We start from the raw sequence: 25,494 nt of genomic DNA, 5'->3' as shown, positions 1-25,494 counted from the left end.
GCATTTACATAATCCCGACTCGAATACGTTTTCAAAAACTAAACTAGCTGTACCTAACAGCTAGTGCTTGTAAAATAAAATAATGGACTTTACCTATTTTCAAGCTAACATTCATAAGTTCACGTATATAGGGTAGTCAGAGATACATCCATTGCTAGGTGAACTAGCCAACCCACACCTAACCCAGTTTAAAAGTAGTGTACGCAATTTATTTATTAAAACGTATTGGAAAGGCATTTTGACAAAATAAAGCATACTATAGCGATGACGTAACCATGCCATATCTAGCGCGTCTTTACACGCTTCGGTATCTCTGCCCTACACGGCAGCACGTTGAACTCGGGACCTTGGTTAGAAATAGCCTAACGAATTTAACCAAATTTACACATGACGAACACAAATTTGTTTAGAGCTTATCTCAGTCCACGTTTCCTACTACAACACAATGCCACATTTTTCTTTGGGCACAAATAAATCGTTAACATCTCTCTCACACAAATCAGTCCCCTTGCGTTACGTTTCGTCATGTCTGTGGTTGGTTTCGATTACAATGTTCACAGAAAACTTTGGTACAAAACAAAGTTGGTACGAACCAATTTGTTGCATCTGCAAATAGTACGACGTGTGTTTTTAAATCGGAAATATTTAAAACATAACATAAACAGCATATATGCGTCCCACTGCCGGGCACAAGCCTCCCCTCAATCAACCGGAGGGGGTACAGAACATACTCCACCACGCTGCGCCACTGCGGGTTGGTGGAGGAGTTTTTACAGCTAATAGCCAAAACCAAAGGCTTAACGTGCCTTCCGAATCACGGAATCATCTTACTTTATTGGACAATCAGGTGATTCAAGCCCACAAAGTCCTTACTAAACAATGGACAGTCTCACAAAGTGATTTCGACAATATTCCCATCGGGAATCGAACCCGGACTCCAGATCGTGAGCCCACTACAAGGCCACAGAGGCTGTTACTGTTAATATTTTAAAAAAGAACTGAAATCCGCAATGATAAATGTGTATGGAATACGTAGGAAGAGTTACGTCAAATTTCAAGTACACAGTCGCTGCCACCTTGCACAATAATTTACGACACATAATATAAAAAATAACACAAACACACATAAACCATCAAAATATTATTTTTAGCAGTTTGTAAAAACTGAAAAATGATTTATCTTTCCTATGATGTCGACGATTTATTTATAGATTGCAACGTTAATTGATACAGTGCTGTATTTATAGTTGATTTTGTAACAGTTGTGATTTATTTAAATAATTAAGTACGTGAATAGTATCGCGTAGGAATGTTAAGTAATACAGCATGCGCATGATTCATTCGATTACACTCGGTCAATGAGTTAGCACTTGGTGTTCTATGTATGGGCGCGGCGTATCAGCAGTATTAGGTAGTCCCATGGTAGCCAATTTTGCCACGCTTGGCATCATCATATCTATTTCTTGTTTAATTGGTTCTGTGATAATTTGCTATGCTAGTTTTAGCTTAGCTCTTTATGCTAGTTTAAGCCCTTGTCCAGATGATGTTGCCTCACCTAAAATATCCAAATATCTACAATATCAGACTGATATATCTATCTTCCGCTCAGCTGTCCAAAAGGCTGGTATCCACGGGGCGTCAAGAGTGATTTGCACCAAACTCGCGTAGCTTTATCGTCTTAAACCTATACTTCCAAGAAGTTTTAATAGGTACTAGGTACGTGTTTGCCAAATAAGTCCTATTTGACTATTTATTAAGTAAGTAATGTAAAATAAGTCATGCTAAAAGCGTATTTTAATAGTCTAATTTAACCAAGTGATCACAGTTTTTAGGTAAATCTACCGCAAGACGGTCCCATAATGTTCAATAAACGATTTTAGGAATTACTAACTGGATGACTATCTGACATACAATTAGGACGACTAGGAAATGCTCCAGTCTGAAGGCAGGCAACCATATTTTTTTACGATGCAGGTTATCCGAACTATTGACTGGTGTGATTTTCATCTTGGTAGTCGATGACGTAAACTTTAATTTTTTTTGCCACTCTTATATTTGGCCGACTGCGGAGCACTCCAGGATAGGACGAGGCAACCCAGTTTTTTTTGCACTTCTTGATAACCGTTATCGAATGGCCCAGGTCTCCGGGTGGTATCCGATGACGTAAATGAGTAATGTCAAATTGGAGCTATACTTAACTTTTACGTTTTACGAGTAGAAGCTTGTTGTTACACATAATTTCTGACGAATTGAATTCCCCATTTGAAATTGGCATGAAACTATGCAAGCTATGTCATTAAATATAATTACTTCAGGTCGGGAAATGATGGAACACGTGGATATAATATATGCAGCATTCCAAAGGGTCAATACACATACAAGTCGGTACCACGGAGTGTTCCGGTGCGGGAAGCGGGAGTTTAGTCCGCATATTTCAGTGTGAACGACGGCTACAGTGAAACTCGAACATTACAAAATTCTTGTTCGTAGAACGAATAATTGATGATTTCATTTATTGATATTGAAATGTTGCCCACGCCAGTAGAATCTATTATTTATGGGTGAAGTAAATATCCATTGGTGCTAATTCCTGTAAATACCATCTAATTTTATTTTAAGTTATATCTGTCATTTTCTTATCCGCCGATAAGGAAAGGGACGGGTAATTGACAAGCATAAAATTTATGGAACACACGTCAATTTTAAGCACAAATCTAAAACAACCGTCTAAAAATTTTACATCAGTCAATAACCCGACACATTCATTTACTCATTCTTCCTAAAATTAAGAGCTGTGAATCATCCGTCCCTTTCCTTTTCGACGGATATGAAAATGACGGATATAACTTAAAATAAAATTAGGCGGTGTTTGCAGGAATCGGGGCCAATGTACCTATAATTTAAAGCAAACACACAGAAGCGGCAGCGGCAGCGTTCTATGAGATTTTTTTTTGTAATGTTCGAGTTTTACTGTAGCCGTCAAACCGTTCACACTGAAATCTACGAACCAAGCTCCCGCACCGGAACGCTCCGTGTTACCACACTTCTGTGTGTATTGAGTTCTTAGTAATATAAAATAATCAACAAACGATAAACAAAAAGCATGATAGATGCATCCTTAATTCAACATATCGGTCCTTTCAAAATTGCGTGGATTTAATGCTATACTTACTAAAATAATAACACATCTTGTGCACGCTAAAAGGACACAAATTACAATGTTATCTAATCAGATTGTACATTCGTCACCAGTTCAAATAACAAATGTAACACATCCGTCACTTCCTCGCGTGTAACGTCTGAGTTAATTATGTGGCTAATGACTTTATTAATAATGACGAATTTCATAGCAGCACGTACAACATGAGTCATTGTACATACGTTTTGTGAATTAAAGTGTAAAGTACTTACATAATAATATCTCCGATGTGAACTTATAGCGACGATATACTATGTTGGAAATTAGAAATGAGCATTAATGTTATACGTAGTTAAGCAAATTGTTACGAACACAAATGCAAATGAAAGGTTGACAATAAGCGAATTATTTTTATCAAAAACTAACACAACATAAGCTCACGACTATACCTCAATGTTGTAGTCAGAAGTGTATCTGTGGTTGTGTGTGTGTGTGTGTGTGTGTGTGTGTGTGTGTGTGTGCGTGTGCGTGTGCGTGTGCGTGTGCGTGCGTGTGTGTGTGTGTGTGTGTATGTGTGTGCGCGTGCGCGTGCTTGTGTGTATCAAAAAGTACTTTTACACTATGATCTTTGAAAAACTTAGTAATCATTTTCAATAAATCAATGAATAGGCAAACTTTTTAATATCAAATCAATAGTTAGGTTAGCGTGAATCAGTTCAAAATAGTTAGCTACTTACTTCGAAATAATTAAACTAATATAACTACTCACTAACCAATATCCATTTTGTCATATTGATATTGGATTTGGATTGACAGCTGTCAAATCATAGATTGCTATCGAGTTGTGTTTGTTTAATATTAATTGTTATTATACGCATTGTGCCCCTATGTAACGTACAGTGCGAAATAAATAATATTCGCTATTAGAAAATTACATAATATATTTGATAGGATAAGATTCAACAGGACATAATATGATCTCTGAAACTAAAATTTTGTTTTATTTGATCCGACCCCGTAAATTACCTAGCTCCATTTTTAGACTCTGCTTTTTTCCGGAGTGCATTTGAAATGCAAGAAGACTATGAAATTGAAAACCATTTCGTACGGGTTGTCTCTTAGGTAACTTATCTACATTTTAATTTACTAAAATAATATTTCCTTCCTAGTCATACCTAATAAATCTAGTAAATTATTTACACTTGGTTGCAAATAAATGGTTCTGACTATCGCGGTGTCGAAAAGCGGTAGCCGAGGCAACAGTCAATGCTAAGGGGAATTATAATCTGGTTTTAAATCAAACATAAGTTGTATTTACGATGTTCCGGGTGGTTCGTGCCTAGGGCCTGTTGAAGTACAAGCTTAAGCTTAATGCTTTTATTTTGCACTATTTAGCTGTTACCTGTTCCAACGATTTGAAAATATTTTCATAATTCATAAATTAAAGATGTTAGTTTTATTACTTTTGTAAAGGTTATTATATTGTGCATCAAAAAGAAGACTGCACTCGAACGCCAAAGCCAAAACTCATTCAAATATTTCGGAAGATTAAGATTGATGAAATTGAATTAAACGAAAAATCAGTGTAAAAGTTGCAGACGCAGTTTATCAAACAATCGAACTCCACTTTCAGACTTCTTTAACATGACAGGACCATGTCGGAGAAATGCCCCGATTAAACCCAAAAACAGTGTAAAATCACACACAAATTAGCTTCAAAAACGAATTCTTTCAACAATCAGTACGCACTCACGCACTAAAGTCATACGTATTAGAAAGATTTATTACAAACCGCCATAACTTTGTGGCCAAATGATTGATCGGCATTGTCTTGCTAATGTGTTCCGCTAAACGGCTGTCAAAACGCTCGTAACGCTCAAACCTGTTGCTCTTACATAATTAGGTGCTCGTAACTAAATTCGGGTGTTAGAAACCCTTTATTTATGGTTTCTCAACTTGCATGAATATGTATGCGAAATTAAATGACATTTCGAACTAAGTAGTACACTGTTTGTCGAGAGAGGAAGGAGCGAATATGGTGTAGAAGGATGTGGCAAGTGGAAACCTATGTTATGACCATAGAATAAAGAGTAAATACTACGTATAGACCGATAACCCTGCACTTTGCGTCCATTCGTATCAGGAGGCTTCTGGGTCTTACTTAAGTTCTAAACGAGTAAAGAGGAGCGCGCGCACTGTCTATTTCGCTCACACTCACGCGTTAAGCATGCTATTTTTGTACGGAGTGTCTCAGGTGTAGTATGACGATGAGTGGTTTTAATTTATGTACTTATTTATATTCCAACTACATTAGGTACTAAGCATTTAATATACTACCAAAGTGAGACATCGGCACCTGGTCTATTCGTCCCCTTAGCATTATCCCATTTTTCTTAGAGTCCGTTTACCTAACCTGAAGATTTGTCAGGTCCGGTTCTTAACAGAAGCGACTGCCTGTCTTACCTTCCAACCCGCAAAGGTAAAAACCAGCCCAACAGATTAGGTCATATACCTCCAAAAATGCATTCATCTGGAATGTGGGTTTCCTCACGATGTACACAGTACCTATTATGTAAGTAAAACATTTTTGTCCAAAAACAAGACAATTTGGAGCCCTCAGACAGGACATGACATTACCCAGAAAGTAGTTACAAGAAACCAGAATGCTAAGCAACATGGAACAGTTAGAACATTTCAGTATTTCTATTTCGTTTCATTTCTGAACATACACGGAACTTTAAATGATTCTCAAACTTTACCTGAATACAAGTACTTACGGGAAACGTAACAATGTTACAAAGTATGAGGAGTTTGAAAGACAAATTCAAGTTATCTGAGTATAATGCAACTGAACTTGTATCAAGTTTATTTTCTTCAATTTTCCTTACGCGAATAATGTAAAATGAAATAAAGTTACAAACTGTATGAAGTTGGGATAAATGTTGCAGTTAGGAATATACTTACGTAGAAATATTAAAATAGTGTCTACTTACTTAAAACACCGCTATTTTCGTTGCATTTTTATCCTTTATATCTACACTCGCACGCGAAAATATCTTCTCCTATCATGTGGGTTGTGAGGTGGATTACCAACCCCATCAACCCTGGTGTCAGGTGACTATTGAACCGCTAAAAGCCCCTGACATGGCTCATTAATATAACGATATTTAAAAGGCAGTTCACTTTCCAAGGCACGTTCCACAAAGATGGCGCTGTAAAGATTTTTCCTTCGTTTAACCTTCTAATTTAATAGATAACAGACGTGCGTATGTCGTATACACGTTTAACGTATGCACGTTTTATCTTTGTTTTTGGGTATAAATGACGACCTTTTTTATTGCACCGAGGCACAGTTACATCTTCCACCCATTATTATTGTGATCAAAATAAGGAGAAGTAATATAGGTAGCAACATAATGTGATCCAAATATCAAGCAACTATCATTTTTATATAGTACCTGTGCGTCTGCCATCACATTGTATTTTTGGATAACATACATACTTACATACATAAACTCACGCCCGTATTCCCGGAAGGGGTGGGCAGAACTACAAATAATCAAGAAACTATTTGCAGCCACTTTTGATACATAGTCCTAAAGTGGATAATGATAAACCGTATGATGATAGGTGCTCAGCCTATCGCTCTTACAGATGATCCATCATGTTCGACAGGATGCTGTCCCTTGGTCGCCTTTTACGACATGCACGGGAAGATAGGCAGCTGAACGCATTCTATGTTTTTCTCTACTCCCAGTCCAGCAGAGGAGTTTTAGTTTTTTAGAGGAGTATTTTTGGAAAAATATGTAATTATCACGTTAAATCTCGACAACGCCATCTGTATTATTTTTGGGGAGCGCAGCCTGGAAAGTTATTAACTTTGTTAACGTACCTAATGTAATAAACCTACATTTCATGCCGTGGTACCAATAATACACCAATGTTCTTTAATACTAGTAATTTCAAGTAGTTATTGAAGCTCATACTTCTCATTGGTCAAATTAAGAGCATTGCTGTAACAAGTTCAATAACATTTCATGTCTAGTGCAATGTCCAGTCTCATTATTATCCTAGATACAAATAGTAACTATATTGAACTTTATTAAAACATGTCCTTATGAGTATAAAGAAGCATGTCGGGATCGAAGAAAATGGAATTCCATAGTCTCCTCTTACCCCGGTGGGAAATAGGCGTGAGTTAGAGTATACTTATATGAGAACTGCAACTAAGTTCTAAATGTAAAAAATTACGCAAACAGAAGAAAAAGATATTTACTAAGTATCTTTATATCTTTCCGCCAACATTAAAGAAAACAGGTCACACCATTTTAAGTAGATGTAAAAGCAAATCGTGCAGTAATTTATCCTAGAACCGTAATACAAAGGCAAGATTATATAAAATTAGGTGTGGGAGGTCAGTTTTTGTTGCGATACTTATAATTTTATTGTTGAATTATCACGTTTTCGTCATGAAACGTTGAAGTCGGTTATCGAAGTAATAACAGGGTACCGAGAATAGGTTTTAATGTTCGTACCCTTTGAAACACTTTCAATTTTAATACACTTAAATTTAATAATGTTCTATTTTTAACGAGGTATTCGTGAGACATTCAGATAAAGTATTTCATTAAAACGTATATTTCTTTTGTGTTTTTGTGGCACAGTACAGCATAACACATGACATAGCATCATCATTGTATCTCCAAAGTGGTAGGCGTACAGTTTTATCGAATTTATTTTTAAATGATTTGATTTTTAACGCGACAATTGAAAACGTCTTTAGAAAGGTAGGTTATATACTTAGTTCCTTCTTCTGTCTATGTACAAATCCCCGTTATTAAAAGTTATTTTGAAGATTCATTGAATAAATTAATATTCATCATTGAATGTATATTTAAAGCATATTTACTTAATATATCATCGTAATTCTGAATGATTAATGAGGAAAATAATGGGAATAGATTGGTTTATAAATGGAATTCAATTATTAATAGTATATTAATAATGTTTCATAATTAATAATTGAATAATAATAATCAGAACAATAGTTTCGTCACTACTCGATGACTGTATACAGAAAAATTATAATGGTTTCCGGTAATAAACACGGAAACGCCATTGATTTCTTGGTAAAGTCGTAAATTTTGTCACCTAATGTAAGCTGAATCATTCTGTTAGGGTTGGAAGTAGGCGTTTAATTTACCTTTCAAAAAATGCAAATTACAAAGTCCACATGGGAAAGGATTTACCAAAAGAATTAATTATGGCCTTAGCTTTGGCTTAGGTTTGGCTTTTTTTTTTTTAGCATAAGCTTATGACTACATTCCGATTCGAAGTACTTAGTCACATAAGTGCTGAGCCGTATCGTGTGGTTGTCCGAAAAGTAAGATGATTTTGTACTCCGTACTTAGCCGTAGAAACACCTCTACCGATCCGCTGTTAGGCGTCGTACTGGAGTATGCTTCATACCCCCTCCGGTTGATTGTGGGGAGGCCTGTGCTCAGCAGTGGGACGTATAGGCTGTTTATAGTATGGTACCAATGATAACAGGCAATTAGAACGAATATCAGGGGTTGCGGGTTGACTAGTGACGCGAGTTATATGAGGTGTGTGTGTGTGGTTGAAGGTATCAAAAGAATACAGATAAATATTCAAGATTGTACAAGTAAATGGTCTTTATTCTTATAGATAGATATTTATTCTGTCTCAACTCAACCGAGCTACAAAGTACGGGTTTACCTCCCTTGTTCCTCTTGACAAACTGTCGGCAGTAAACAATGTTCCAAGTACTCATGTGGAAATCACCAGAACAGTTATCGCCGTAACTGGCACTCCAGCATAATGATAATTATTTACTTTAACGATTGTACGAACAAATGCCTAAACTACGTCTCCGTCACTTTAGCCTGTCGTAAATATGTGTTGCGGTTGTAAAATATAGGACCTTGTCTGGTGAAATCTGGAGAATTGTAGTGGATATGATTGGCATTTAATCATAGGATTAAGAGACAATCCTATGACTAAGAGAGTGAGGGCGATAACTGTTAAAGGAATACACCTATAATATATGCTTAGCGCAGATATACTTAGAGCGCAGATTCTTGGATTTTTTGTTAACGTGACTTCTTCAGGTGTGGTTTGAATACTTTATCAAAGATGGTGGTAGCCTGTTTTCAAAACAAAATGGATACCTTTGATTTTGTTGGATAAGTCCTAGAAATCAGATCTAAATAAATATATTTTTTATTTATTTTATATTTATTATTATTTTACATTATTATTTCTAAAGGAGAAACATGTTCTGAAATAACATTATAACAGTTCAAATTCGTAAGTACCCATACTTTGATAGAAGGTACCTATGTATTATGAACTTACCTAATTTCTTGTGGTTTATTCGAGATGGAAACGTATACTTACTTACCTAGTATTTGGCGCGTATTATTGAAAATAAAGTGGTTTAATCGCAATTTATTTGAAAACCGCAAAACTCTATCTTCCACTTCGTCTAGATATATTTTTAGGGTACGTTCATTTAGAAAGGTCTATTCTGCAAAGTTGAAAAATTTTGTGTTTCCGAACAATTGACTTTTTAATTGAGTAAGTTAAAAAATCTAACTTCTTACAACTAAACTATTCATGACTTCAACAACTATTCATACAATGTAATAAAGTAAATAGAAATACCTGTAACATATCCTAATAATAGGCTATTTGACAACCTAGCCAAATGAGATACTTTTTACGAAACGTCAAAACGAAAGTTTTCTTTGGAGTTTGTATGTAAATACTGTCCTGTAACGTTGTTAATTAATTCATAAATACAGTTTGAAAATAAGTCGAAAAGTAAAATGAAATAGACTTTTGATTATCTAAGACTGGATTCTATTTTAGATTAACATTTTATAATTAATCATTGAAACAGTCAAATAACCGATTAAAAATTCTTCGCTCTTTTATAAAACTTTTACATCACTCAAAAGTCCATTCACGGCATATCCACGCCAAACACACATAAAATACCCGTCAAGATTTGTCTCACTTGCGTGACATTAAATATCTAGTAGGGCTGCTTACTCTGTTATTTGCACGTATACTGCCTGAGGCTTGTGCCAGGTTGAAGAGTTCAGACTGACGTGAAATTGGCATCATAGTAATTTACCTATTAGTCACTGTGATCAGAACCTCACGCCCGTGCCCTTTCTGCTACGATTACTTAGTTTTAAAACTAAATTGTTTTTAACAGTGCGATTGCGGAATGGCCCTTGAAATTTATAATGTGGAGTTGATAGAGTAATTTTGTTGCGTTCAAGTCGTGTAATCTTCGTGTTATGAGAATGTGATCACGTTTTTGTTTTCGCTGTTGTCACAATTTGTTTTAAGTGAAGTGAAAAATAAAGCAAGAAAACAATGTGAAATACTTTCGTTCCACTTTCACAAGATTGTTTAAGTAGTTTAAGATTTATAGTGTATCTAATTATTTGGAACAAGGGTTCCAAACCGCAGTTTTATTACTATATAACGTGCTTATAACATTCTATCAATTATGCTTCATAGTCACCGAAATGCCCGAGAGTCTCGTAAAATGTAAGTTAAAATGAAATTTAGCTCTATCCTTACACCAGCGAGAAATTATACCATAAAACAGCTAAGCTATTATCATCTCCTGACACTGGACAGGCAGTTGTTTCATTCTGTGGCGCGTGTCCTGATAAACCTACAACGTAATCAGCTTATAACGATCTGTCTGTCGCTACACTATCCCTGCTGACACTTCCCCCTGTATTAAAGCAGACTACACAATAAAACCAAAAGTTTAGCTGTAATAAACTTTTGAATGATAAACCCTAAACGCAAATATCTACTGTCTGATTGAAAAATCATCTGATTAAGTCACATTACAGGCTGATCGCCCGAATATCCGAAATTAAGATGATTCGTGCTTCGGAAAGCACGTTAAGCCATTAGCCCCAGTTACTACTGCTGATGCAAGTACGTAGTCGTTAATAACCCTGACACCTTACCTTAGTGTTTTTATTTTAATGTCCCTCGGCATTCATACGTATTTCCAAATGTGCCAAATTAAATGAAGAAATTAAAAGAAATAAATGCTTATTTCCATGTTCATCAGTTATTAAATTTATCGTGTACTTATCAAAATATACTTTTTTATAACTTAAACCTATTTTAGTTTAGCTTTTTTATGTTGTAGATTTTCCGAAAATGACTATTACTACTTGACCGGACAAATGTAAAGCGCTGAAGGCGGATAAGAATCCAGATAATAATAATGATAATTAATCATTTATTTACAATAACACAAAGTTAAAATTCTTATTCTAAGCAAAACAGTGCATGTATTCAACCTAGACTGAAACTCAAGCTAGACTTATTCCTAAAGTTAAAGAATGAAAAAGTATTATTTATTTGCCTGACGGAAGTATTTTTGCTTTCCTCGGTGTATTACGAGCCTTATTGGCTTAGTCCTCGCTTATGATAATGTCACAGCTTTTGACACTATCGTATGGCCCTAATAACACTAAAATTTGCAATTTACATGCAAGCTTTTTAGCGTGGAGTTTATACAAACTTCATTTACGAATATAATGTTGTTGATGTATAGTTTTTCTTTTTGTTAACTGTACATAATTTTGTATTGAATTTTTTATCTTTATACTTAGAGGTAATTTGAAATTAACATTAAATTCTTCGATGAGCAGAAAATCTTATCATCTCGAACGTGTTGTAGTATCCACAAAGAATCATGTAGTATTTTTATACTTAAAAATACTTGTAATATAGTTGGTCATTACACAGATTATCATACTACATGTTAGTTTTGACGACCTGTAATTAATAATATATTTTAATGTAATTGAATTCCGTAATAATATTTAATTTCATTGAATTTTGTAATATCTGTGACGTGTAATTATTATTATCAATAAATTACTATGACTATGACTACAGGTTTCAAGATTATGTTATGATTTGTTGGTCTAAGAGAGGATTATGGGCAGAAATCTATATAATGTACCTTTGCATACTTATTCATATATACCCATATACCAACTATAGCATTTAATATTAAAAAAGAAGAATGTAAACGAAGGATCGGTTGCCTCGTAGAACCTCGAGTACTTAGAATACCGGACACCAAGCGTCCTAGCGGCACTTTCAATTATGCATGAAGCCGCTTCTTGACGATCTGACAAATTATATGGCACTTGTCTACTGGATTTCTAGTTCCGATATAATTGGGTAGCTGGACTTTCACAGCGCCGCGTAAACAGTAAGCTAAGAGGAAAGTTACGACCGCTCCTTGATATGTTTATTGAGTCTCCAGTAAGGTCGAGATTCTGTCTCTAATCAATGAAACTCGAGCATTCTTAGGATTTCTTTGTGTTCATAGAACATCACTGATTTACAAACAACCGTAAACATAAATGCATACGCTTAATCCTGTAATGGGATGTGCAATCACTTTCCATACGAAGTCTTAACAAGTAATACATAATTATGATGACTGAATGGTGACAGTCGTAGTGGTTTCGTGGTTAGAGCGTTGGGCTTACGAGCTCGAGGTCTGGGTTCGATTCCTTTTAGGAGCATTGTCGAAATTACTGAGAATTATTATTGAAAGACTATCCTTTGTTTGGCTGGGACATTGCAGGCAACACCTGCTTGATCGAAAATGATTCCATGCTTCATCGTGATCCATCTTGGAGTATGCTCCATATCCCCTCCTAAACTGATACTATCCTTGTTACCCTTACCTCTGCCCACTGCCCATTTCTTATCTGAAGGTGGGCGTCGTCCTTGTGACCTCTTTAGTGTTGTGGGTTTCTATTGGCCACGATAATCGCTTACCATCCCCCATTTTATATAGAATAAGAATACTCTGACCGGAATACGACTACACAGTTCTAAAACCGAGACATACTTATAGCAGCTCTATTCCAGCACAAAGAGCGTTTAGTAGTCACTCAGTAATGGAGTGCAGATGTACAACTGACTCAGTGTGAAGTGGCTTGGAGTAATCTAATTGCTTATAAAGGATCAATACACAGATAACGGCGTGCGAAAATTGAGGATTACGTACGTGAATTGGTATTTTGAGAGGAGTAAGTACTAGGGCAGTGAGTCAGTGCTTCTTAGGGTGAGGACTATTTTTAGCGATGGCAAGGCATATCACATTTTAGATTTTAAATCACCCGTGTTTAGATTGCAATAAAGTTTTTGCATGTGAACAGAATTATTTTCTATAGCGTAGAAAGAATACAGGCTAGAGAAATATGTATCCAACAGGAGATTCGTAGTAAGATCTTGTAACTTGATACATAAACTCCACACACCTAATCCCTAATGGGGTGGGCAGAGCCACAAGTAATCAAAGACAACTTGCAGCCTGTGTTGTTAAGTTTTAAAATGGAAATGATGAACCTTATTTGTAGTGTATATAAGGCTTCAGCCTGTTGCTAGATAGAAAAGAATCGATCGACCTAATATCGACTGATCACACACACACTACCTTACGTACTTTGGCATATCTAATTGTTACCGCGCATTTTGAGACGATTGTAAAATATTATCTTACTGTAATATAATCAATAATTGTACTGAACTGGTCGTTCTGTTTAATGCTATTGTCCATAACATTAGTCCATCATGTTAAAAAGGACACAATCTCTCTGTCTTTGTACAGCTTAGCTTTGCTTATTCTCCAAGATGTTTATGTTTAATGCCTATACTTTAAGGTGTCTATATGTTGTCTAGCATGCGCCAACGGCAATTGTATTTTGTTACGATTTTACTTAAGTACGAGAAATGTTAGATAGAATAGAATCGATAGCCCTAATCTCGACTGATACATCACTATAATAATAAACGTCACAACACTGGCTTCTCTACGTTGAGAGATCTAACTCAAACCGCGGATTGACGCTATTAAAACTTCATGTATTATCAACTAGACAATCTGTTTTACATAAATACCTACTGTTTTATATGTTTTACAATTTTACTTAGAAAAAAAAACGGCAGCATTGATTAATTAATGGTTGCCGTCAAGAAAAACACCAGCAGGAAATACCGCACCTAACCTGCCAACGTAATTTCAAAAGTTAACGAACACTAACTAAGTTACGCCACCATTTCAAACCTTTAAATCCAAGCCAATTGCGTCGCTATGATAAAATACTCAGGACGAAAATTAGGTGTCGAATTGCATAATAACGTCAGCCGATGACATCTAATAAATAGCTTGCAGCTGTTTGCATTGCAACGACAAATTAATTGTGGGCTGATCACTAGTCGCGGACCCGAGCCGGGTTGTTACCATCCTATCAACCACTTATTGGTTATTACTTACCACTGCGGTATGGTAACCACTGCTTACATAATCGTAGGAACTACTCCTTACTCATTAATTCCATTTTCCGTTTCTTTTACTCGGCTACCGGTTTTTAAAATGATGTAAGGTATGATAGCTATTGAAAATGAATATTATAAATTTTAACGGCCTCCGTGGTCCAGTGGTTTGAGCGATCGGCTCACGATTTGGAGATCCCGGTTTGAAATCCCGGTGGGGACACATGTGGGTGAGGTGGAATACCAACCTCATCAACCCTGGTGTCAGGGTTATTATTGAGCCGCCAAAGGCCCCTGACATGACTCATGTAACCACCACGTACTTACATCAGTAAGTAGTAACCGGGACCAACGGCTTAACGTGCCTTCCGAAGCACGGATCATCTTACTTTCGGAGAATCAGGTGATCAGCTTGTAATGTTCTAACCAAACTAGGGATCACAAAGTGATTTTTGTGACATGTCCCCACCGGGATTCGAACCCAGGGCCAATCGTGAGTCCAACGCTCAACCACTGGACCGCAGAGGCCGTTTTACAAATGCAGCTGCTAAGCTGAACTTCCAACCCGAAGGGGAAATCTTCCAATATAGGTTAGGTTAGTAACGACTACGTACTAAGAAAATAGCAGCTGGAAACGAACGATTTAACGTGCCTTCCGAAGCACGGAATCAACTTACTTTTCAGACAAATTATTATTTAATGATTCAGTCTGCAATGTTGACTAAAAGCCGTGGTACCCTAGTTGGTGGAACGCTTGTCTCTTACTTTGAGCCGGTTCGAATCCAGCACAGGTGTAAACCAATGATTGTCGAATATATTTTCGAATTCATGTGTGGATCATAAATGATTGTCACGTGCTCAGCGGTAAAGAAAAACGTTGTGAGGAAGCCCACATTCCCGAGAAATGCATTTTCGGAGGTATGTGGTATAATGTATTGGGCTGGTTTTCCCTTCGCGGGTTGGAAGATCAGTCAGGCGCTTCTGTAAAAAACCGGACATGTCAAATCTTCAGGTTAGGTAAGCGGACTCTGTGAAAAACGGGATAATGCTAGGGAGGTGATGAATCAGTCTGCAATGTCCTAATCAAACATAGGGCAGTCTCGAATCACCTGGACTCGAAGTTTAAACTCCAGTTTGTGAGCCGAACGCTCTAACTCTAGACCACAGACGCTGTTTCTCATCTCAGTCCGGGGTAGTCCAATGAAATATGTAACTGGAGCAGGGAGTTACCTCCCTATAATGTAGTATGACCACGACCATGTATAACAATTACTGTCGGAACAATGGTCCGGACCGTTATGACGACCGCCGGCAGCGCGTGCGCCGTAGTGGAACACCCTGTACATAAGTTTAACGGAGATTTAGGGATGTATTAATGTCCTTAGGTACTGTGGCAGAGAAAAGGTGTAAGTAGACATTTTAAAACCACGCACAATACCTACTTATATATAGATGCGGACTGATTAGTATTTAGTACATGAGTGGTTTTGTAGTAGCCCGTATATTTAATATAACATAACTTACGGTACGTTGCTGGTGTTAAATATAAATAAAAAACACATGCTTGACTTTTAGAAATGGACTGTATTAGTTTAAGATAATTTAAAATAACAAATGCAAATGGAATTCTATAGTCTCTGCTTACCCCGGTGGGAAATAGGCGTGAGTTTATGTATGTATGTAAAATAACAAAAATGAAAAAAGCAACACCCCACGTCATGATGTTAGAAGGGTAGAAGGAAAGTTAAACGCGGTGTTGCCATAATTTAAAACAAATGTTTCGTGTGTAACTTACCTCGTGACTAAGTCCCAATTGGAGTAGTCAAAGGAGTTTCATCCATTGTAAGATGAACTAAGTACCCAGGCTTCACCGACCTCTCTGTCAGACCAACGTGATAGGTAGTCAGTCGCGTCGCTGTCTATAGGTAATGGTCAACTGTGTTAGTGAAAACTGCACTTAATAGGTAATTAATTAGGTAATTAATTATCATAATTTGTAAATTCGTTCGCTTGGGTAGAAGACCTGTAAAATCTTCGTTAGTTAAGCAGATCCCGTGAAAATGGAATAGCGCTAATGGGGAGATGACGATTTCGGAAGATTTTGTCCAAGGTTTACGGTACGGAGTAAAGTGCTTTTTTTTCTTTCAAATAGGTAATATCTCAAAACACAAAACAACACAAAACACAACGCAAAACACAACACAAAACGCAACACAAAACACAACACAAAACACAAAACAAAACAAAATAACTTTGTGTCTGTGGAGGAAGCAAGTGTATCACAATCGAAGCAAAAGGAATTTCATAGTCTCTGCTTACCCCGGTGCGCAATACACGTGAGTTTGTTTATGTGTCATTTTGTGATCCTAGTTTGGTTACGACCTTACAGGCTGGTCATCTGATAGTCCGAAAGTAAAATGATTCGTGCTTCGGAAGGCATGTTAAGCCGTTGATCCCTATTTCTACTTACTGATGTAAATACGTAGTCGTTACATGAGCCATGTCAGGGGCCTTTGGCGGCTCAATAATAACCTTGAGATCAGGGTTGATGAGGTTGGTAATCCCCTTCACAACCCACACCATAAAAAGAAAAGTGATCTATTGTGCTTGTTTTTGAACTAATAATAATTATATTATGAAAACATAACTCGAATGACTAACAACAGGTTTCATAATAATGTATTTAGTAGAATTAATAATAAATAAAATTATTAGTCTATTCAAACGCACAGGCGGCCATTTTCCCCTAACTCGCGTGGCTGCATTAGATACCATTGTATGGGCTTGTTGGGCTCAACTATGATGGATCAGGGCCCGAGGGCTTGCAAATCTACCACCATAAATATACGGGATATGAGGGATATTAGACTTGGATCTGATGAGGAAGTAAGGTTGAACTTGAGGATAATAATGTATGTAATATTTTTGTATGGATGGTGGTTATTTTTAATATCTGTGAGGTAGGTACCCGGATTGTTGATTGTTGTACCTAAAGGTAACAGCCTCCGTGGTCTAGTGGTTAGAGCGTTAGGCTCACGATCTGGAGATCCGGGTTCGATTCCCGATGGGGACATTGTCGAAATCACTTTGTGAGACTGTCCTTTGTTTGGTAAGGACTTTTCAGGCTTGAATCACCTGGTTGTCCGAAAAAGTAAGATGATTCCGTGTTTCGGAGGGCACGTTAAGCCGTTGGTCCCGGCTATTAGCCGTAAAACACCTCCACCAATCCGCATTGAAGCAGCGTGGTGGAGTATGCTTCATACCCCCTCCGGTTGATTGAGGGGAGGCCTGTGCCCAGCTGTGGGACGTGTATAGGCTGTTTATGTGTATGTGTGTACCTAAAAGTTGCCTGGATTACTTATATTTCTGCATGAGCAATAAGATCTTTTTATGCATGTCTCACATTTTTTGTCTAACAAAGTGTATTTATTTTAATTTCTTTTTCTAAAATGTAGATATTTAGGTATCGTATTTTGGATACGTTTTTATATCTACTTACAGTTTCAGGTTTCTTAAATACGAAACGTATGATCCCCACAATGCAACAGAAGTCGTAAATAATGTGTAGGAACCTAGATAGACTAGTTTAATACATAATATCAACTTTTTTCTATTATAATCAGTGTTATTTCCACATTATTAATAAGTACTTAATAGATAGGTACCTAATACTTTAAGTAATATCATCAGGCTGTAACATAAATATCCAACACAACATAAATAACAAAAAAAAAAAAATACATAAAAACATCGTTTTTTTTAACGTGACTTATTGTAGATTTGCCGCAGATGGCATTAACTACTTGGCCGGACAAATGGGGAGCGCTGAAGGCTCTCACCCGGTACGTTTAAGACAACATGCCCAGTTGGGCGCGAACCTCGGCTCAGGGCGTCGTCTGACAGGAAAAATATTTGAAAGAATTAATCTACCCTAGTGGGTCGATAGCGATAAGCGCTGATTGAGGAAAATCGTCGACCACGCCGGCGGGGTCGGTATCGGGGTCTAAAAACATCGTAGGCAGGTGTTTAAATATGTTGGTGCTTGTTTAGTTATAGGTACATAACTACTTAATTGTTTCTTTTTAAAATAGGTCTGTAGGTACCTGGTCTACGCTTCCTATAAATTAAAAAAACATTAAGTATTCATGGTAGGTAAGTAAACTAGTAGGAATTATTGAAATATTTAAAGAGTTTAAAGTTATGTGACTAGTTACAAATATAGAAACTAGCTGGAAAGCCGGCTTAGCCATAACATGGGCATGACGCGAATTAATTGGAACCCAACAGCCATGGCTTTATTACAAAAGTGATTAATAAAGTGAAAGTACTTTATAGAACTAGATTAAAAAAATATCGAAACACGAATGAAAAATATTTAATCATGTTCATAAAAACTCAAGAGGAAAAATTATTATTTTACTACTCGATACTAGATGGCACGCCGCGACATGTTAAAATAGTTCAGCTATCGGTCGCTGGATGGCGCTGTATTTCGTAATAATTGCCATTAGAGGTTCAGATCCTATCTCTTAATTTAAGAGATGCGCTCTTGTCGATGGAGTAATCGCCTTTCCTCTCTTCTTCCCGCCAAAACCTTCACCTCCTACACGGGACGCCTCCCCGTACGGGAGGTCTCGGGACGGGGAGCCTCCTCCTTCGGTTTTGGCGGGAATTAAGACTTCAATGACTTAAATTAATGCCTTTAGGAGGCTAACTTAGGTGTAAATTCATTATAATATTTTTCCAATGTCAATGTTGTCAATAAGAGTATGTAGTAACAACGGTGGCTACAAAAATAGTATTGATACACTTACCATACAGTTGCCTTGGACACAGATGGCTCGGAACCCGGGCTTGGTGCAGGGCGTGCCGTCTGCCACCAGCGCTAAGGATGCATAGAACTGTTGTCCTCGCGGCCGACAGTTTAGTGTGCATGGGGCGTTACCTGGAAGAAGGTGAAGGATGGAGTGGTATCAATAAAATTTTATACATGTTCGTCTCTAGTGAGACTGCAACGGTCTCTGTGGTTGAGTGTTGAGATCACGATCCGGCGGTCCCAGGTTTGAATCCCAGAGGGGAAATATTACAAAAATCACGTTGTGTTGTGATCCCTTTTGGTTGGGTTAGGTTAGGCAAATCACCTGATTGATCGAAAATAAGATGATCCGTGGTTAGGGGGGCATGATTAGCAGTCGGTCTCGGCTGTTACCTATTTATATAATTAAGTGTGTAGTCGTTAGATGACCCAGTGCTTTTGGAGGGTCAATAGTAAACCTGACCTGACCAGGGTTGTTAGGTCGGTCACTAACCTCAAAACCTACATGAGAAAAAGTGATTCTGATTTATTTTGAACGGTATTCAATTTACTGGATTGAAAATGGACAGCACGTGTCGTAGAGTCCTCTCTACTTAGGGCCTCGACAAGTCCAGTGAGTAATTAATCTTCAGCTATTCCGGCTTTTCCTCACTTTATAAGATTATTTTAGATCGTTCACGGAGATAGATCTTCAGACGGGAGTGTCATTTACAATAAAACAAATTGAACCATAAAAAAAACGTGTACATACCATCGACGTAGGGCACCCAGGTGTAGAATCGTCCCCGGAACGGTCTCCGGTCATACACGGCGCACTGCTCCTCGCGAGGGTCGTGTGGCGGCCCGGGACATGGCTGTAAGTAATCATACCAATATTATGATAATAACATGAGCAGTTTTAAACATTTGAGGCCTCCTGTCATCGATTAAACATCGGGAATACATTTTTTAACTTATTTCGTGTCCTAAAATAAAATAGATCTATACGAATACTTACGGAATATAAAATGGAATGGAACAGATCTACTCCGAACCGGCGTGCGTGTATGAAACGATTGATAAATGTGGAGGAAGCAAAAGATGTAGGTATGTCAGGATCGAAGCAAATGGAATTCCTAAGTCTCTACTTACCCCGGTGGGAAATGTATATATGCAAAATGGAATAAATCCTTAAGGCTGATTTCAAGTTTTCTTAGTAAAATATCTACAGGTACCTACCTATTCAATTTATATCGATAGTAGCAGCATATAATAAGGAAGATAAACATCAAAGCCAATACATTTAGATGTGGCGCTGGTGAGCGTTTTAGACCGGGAATCGAGAGTTCCCGTCTTTCACGCCGCGACATAAATATTTCTATGTGAATGCGAGTATACAAACGAGAACGGAACGATTCCAGTACCAACATTGAGCCTATTGAACTTGAATCTTACTGCAGTATTGCACTCGTGGGATAGTTATCAAAATCTCGGACAGTAGGGCAACATCCGAGTTTAAATGACCTAATCAACATTTTTAGCAGCTTTCTCAATATGCTATAATAATAGTAAATAAATAACCACCGCCGCATCGCACTCGTGGTATCGTCATCCGAGTCCCGGACATTCGAGTTATCCTACGAATAAATAAGAGTTATCCGAGTCCGACGGATTCGGTCGGCACATCTGACTAGCTTTCTTAGTGTCATAATAATAGTTAGCAGACAAACAATGAGACTTACCGCAGTATTACACTCGTGGTATCGTCGTCCGAGTCCCGGACAGTCCGGCTCGCCTGCAGGCACCATTCGAGTTTGACGGATTCTCTCGGCACTTCTGACCAGCTTCCTTCTTTTTCTACTGCGTCGCCTTCTGGAGTAGAAAGAGAGACCAAGAATTAAAATTGAGTTCTGAAAGTCATTTTTGTATAAATACATAATAGGCAATTTGACAGGATTTGACCCGTCTATGAGCTTTCCAGTTTGTTTAGATTTACAGGATTATAAACCAGGCTGGTAAAACGAACCACTTTCTACCCTTATGGTGTGTCGTCCGTTTGATGTTCGAGACAAAACGGAACGAAGGGTTAGAAACCAAATGTAGAGTCATACCTTATTGAAATACATTGTTTATTAACCCGAAAACGACAAAGATCTAAAATAGGAACAAGTATCATAAACATTGAAGTCTTTAATTTAAGTACCCACTTACAATCTATAGTATGCGTAAGTTGAAGGATTAGAATTGTAGACAGAACAGCTATGAAATGTACAAACCAATGTCCATTAGAATATGGAAGTAGCTGCTCTAAATGTGGTAATGTTTAAATAAATTCTATACCGTGTCAATGGTATGCAAGCAGGTAGGTAAGTATTATATTCGAAGGAAACAGTTTTGTGAAACAGGGAGATTTGGTTTTGTGTTTACGATGTTATAATTTAGATGCACACACACACACACACTCTTCCTCTGATACAACACACCATACATATTACACATAAACACAACTAATATACTTAGATCTTATAAGTTCACGCATACCCACTACTTGTTTTTAATGTTCCTCTTTTTTTATTTTTTTTTGTTTTATTTTATTGGTTCATTCCTTTTGTACTTCTTTTACGTTTACTTTCGATTTCGATTACCAATGAATGTATCACATAGAAGAGCGGGGCTACTAACACAAGTAAAAATATTTGCTAAAAAATAGTCCCAAACACGAGGATTGTATTGATTTATGATAAATACATAATTTTTTGATAAAAATAAATATGCGGTAACACTAACATTTTCGTATCGCACTTTGAATATGAATATTTTTGATGAAACTAAGTTCGTCATTGGATTCTGAACTCAGTTCGATGTTCGTAACACTTTATTTTATTTAATCTACGAGTTCTCATGGGAAAGCGAACGAATAATTCTGTACCGTCGGTGAAAAGTAATACAACTCGAGTTGTATCACTTTTGAGTTATTAGCACACACTTCATGTTCAAAAAATTCTCTTTCTTTCTGTCTAATTCTCGTAACTGTAGCTATTATAAATACGGAGATAATTTTTGTGTCTAGTGATATAAGTACTGTTTGTGAAGGATTCATGCTGTTATAACACGTGTAACATAATTCATCTTAACTTGCATTAAAGTGAAATGAAGATTTTCACTAAATATTTTGGTGTAAGTAAATGCAACTCAACATATATTAAAATACACGCAATCCTTGAATTTTCACAGTCCGTGTTTAATGATATAATTTTAGTTGTAACATCAAACACCAAATTTATTTTTTCGTGAAAAGTAATATAAATTAATATATATCAAAATATTTCAGAAAATACGATCTTAGATATCAATAACGTGTCGTGTATAATGATACATACAAGTTCGATTCCATGCGCCACCAGTGTGTATCCTAGGGTGACCTCCGCATAAACCTGTCTATGGGAAGACATTTTGTCTAGAACCACAGCAAACCATATCTGATCCGCATTGCGAATGGGTATAGGTTAAGTTAGTGTTCACTATTTTGATTGTTAAACGAATGTTCTAATGCAGCTGGGCGTTATTAACAAAAAGTCACTTTTACAATCACTTGTTATTTATTTATATGTGAAAGAAAACAGTTACAAAACACAGTACACTAAATACACGTATTGACGCTGCGGAGGTTGGGCGAACAGAGAGAGAATGAAGGAAAGAATGAATTTTAGTATGAATGCTTTGAGTGAATACTAAACAGTTAGTACTTCAGACCAAACCGTGTTTTTTCTCTTTCTGCTATAACCACCTTGTAGTACTTAATTACAGTACCTCAATAAGTTGTGGGTCCTGATCATGGCGTCGTTATCACCATGGCAGGGTTAGTCAAGAGGTATTTGAGATTTGTCATAACTGTCGTTAGTCTCCTTCCCTTAGCTCGAAGCATAGCTGTTTTACATAGTTTTCTTGATTACATGCAGGTTAAGCGGTGGCAGATTGAACGCTGCCTTCATTGGTAAGGAGGTTGTAGACGTGAAATAATGGCTCCAAATATTATCGAGCTCCAATTAATATGCAAGCCATTCAATACACGCTGGTTAGATCTTTTATGCAAGCGCCGGTAGTGGTATTTTTGAACCTACACAGCCGTAGATGACAGCTCGGCATCGGCAGCATCGGGATCTGCCACATCTTCTCAAGAGAAGATTACCAGTTTCTCAAACACAAAAAATGGTGTAAATTTGTCGAGCTTCCTCATTTTTATAAAGGGAATAACTGCTCTGAACTCTTGAGCACCACAAGTAATATTTGTTTTCTGTATTTTGATTACATAAGAGAGAATTACGCACAGGACTGTGAAAAATGGAAAGAGGAAGGGGAGGCCTTTGCCCAGCAGTGGGATCTTGTAGGATAGATTAGATTAGAATAAATAATTGGCAACACTACGGGCACAACCCCTTAATTAAACCAGGTCACAAAGTTTATAAAAATCCCAGGAGGTATTTGAGCTTCTGAAAGGAGTTAGTTGGCTTACATAGTCAATAAAAGCACGCATAATGGACCACTTGTGTTTATGCGGAAAACTGAGCCCATTAAAATAACATTACATATGGGACATTCGAGTATTCATTGAGTCAAGTCAGGGGCCTATGGCGGCTCAGTTATAACCCTGACACCAGGGTTGATGGGGTTGGTAATTCACCTCACAATCCACACGATAGAAAAAGAAGAAGATGGGACATTTGCCCATACATGTTGTGCCGACCCCACCTAGAGTGAGATAAGGGCAGGAGGATGATGATGATATAGTGGGAAGTTTGCCCACTTCACAATAGTGGTCCATACGCGAGGATACGCTGAAAGTCCCCCACGTGTGCTTACGTGTAGAGTTTTGCGGAAACGAGCTCATTTAGCTTAACCATAACAGACCATGGTCCATGGTGGTCATGGTCATGGTCTGAGGATAGCCCTGTGTAACCTATAGGTTTGGAGGTGAACCAATGATCTTCATTTTCACTACCTATTCTCATCGTCAACATTGATTCGACTGCGTTTATCATTCTGTCAATGTTGCGGGCTACCATTAGACCGGGAATTTTGATAATTCGAAATATCGAATTTTACTTTACTTTAGGGGATTTTGATTGTGGAATGAGTTGTGATCTTTTAAATAGTTTCAGCAAGAAAGAAGTAACACTTACCGGTTTGTGTGATTTTGGTTTAAAAGTACGTAGGTACATCACCTTTATCTCCAGGCCATACTGCCAGGCTAGCCCGAAACATTCCTAATGACTAGTCTTAATATGATTCCTCTTACCTTCATTTTTTAGGGGTGGAAATATTATCATAATTGAATTTGTAAGATTTTGACTGCAAAAATGAACCAAAAGTGGTTTTGATTAGGGGCGTAGTGTAGTGGACAAAATGTGTTTGTAGTGGGCAGCAGTGGTGGTTTTGACCGGTTATTTATGAGTTTTGAGAGTAAAATCATAACAAAAATATCTTATTATCGTCACCTTACACTATATATACGTGTACCATCTTTATATGTATTTATTATTAGAAATTCGTAAAAACATGTATCATTTTACACAATAAAACCGAAAAAATAAGTCATGTTAAACCACTTGACACAAATTCGTTATAGTTTATCGTTTGTGTCAATTGATATAAGTTACGTTTCTTTACTTTTTAAAGAAAATAAATAGAATTTTGCCTTTCTACAACATTATGAAATAAACTTTCTTCCAAGACATTTTGTTTTTTGTAGAATAAGACTGTAAAATTAATAATTGAAATATGATATATCAACGATGACTTTTTTATAGTTATGTGTGTAAAAAGGTATAAGTAGACTTGTATCAATTTACACAATATAAAAGTTGGTGTCAACTGATACATGTAATTTATTTTGATCCTCTACCATTTCTGTTTAGGTTCTAAATATAACTAAATATTAGAAAAGAAACCTTCCATCATCACCTATCGACACATCTAACTTCTGTTCCATTATTCCTTATAAGTCGCGAGCTAGAATATTTTTAACTTTAAACTCGATTTTCTCAAAACTTGAATTTTGGACTTGTATTACTTTTCACCGACGGTACAGAATTCTGAACTTGCATCATGTATTGTGTCCGTAAATTCCCAAAATTCCGTACGTGATCCGTGTTACAGTCAAAATATAAAATTCATCTCTATTTAAAAAACT

General features: G+C 37.0%; 1 protein-coding gene across 2 annotated transcripts in view; it reads right to left on the bottom strand.

Moving 5' to 3' along the window:
* The window catches only part of LOC126374265 (thrombospondin type-1 domain-containing protein 4-like), a 121,544-nt gene that overhangs the window by 38,959 nt on the left and 57,091 nt on the right, over nt 1-25,494 (bottom strand). For both annotated transcript variants that reach the window (XM_050020784.1, XM_050020785.1), the window contains exons 5-7: nt 21,047-21,176; nt 20,077-20,179; nt 19,324-19,454 (exon numbers count right to left, since the gene is read on the bottom strand). In XM_050020784.1, coding sequence (XP_049876741.1) covers nt 19,324-19,454; nt 20,077-20,179; nt 21,047-21,176 — 364 coding nt within the window. The remainder of the gene's footprint in view (nt 1-19,323; nt 19,455-20,076; nt 20,180-21,046; nt 21,177-25,494) is intronic.

The sequence above is a fragment of the Pectinophora gossypiella genome, chromosome 17 (assembly GCF_024362695.1).
Source record: "Pectinophora gossypiella chromosome 17, ilPecGoss1.1, whole genome shotgun sequence".
Classification (NCBI taxonomy): Eukaryota; Metazoa; Arthropoda; class Insecta; order Lepidoptera; family Gelechiidae; genus Pectinophora; species Pectinophora gossypiella.
The sequence above is the reverse complement of the archived record's forward strand: the minus strand, read 5'-3'. Positions and strand labels throughout refer to the sequence as shown.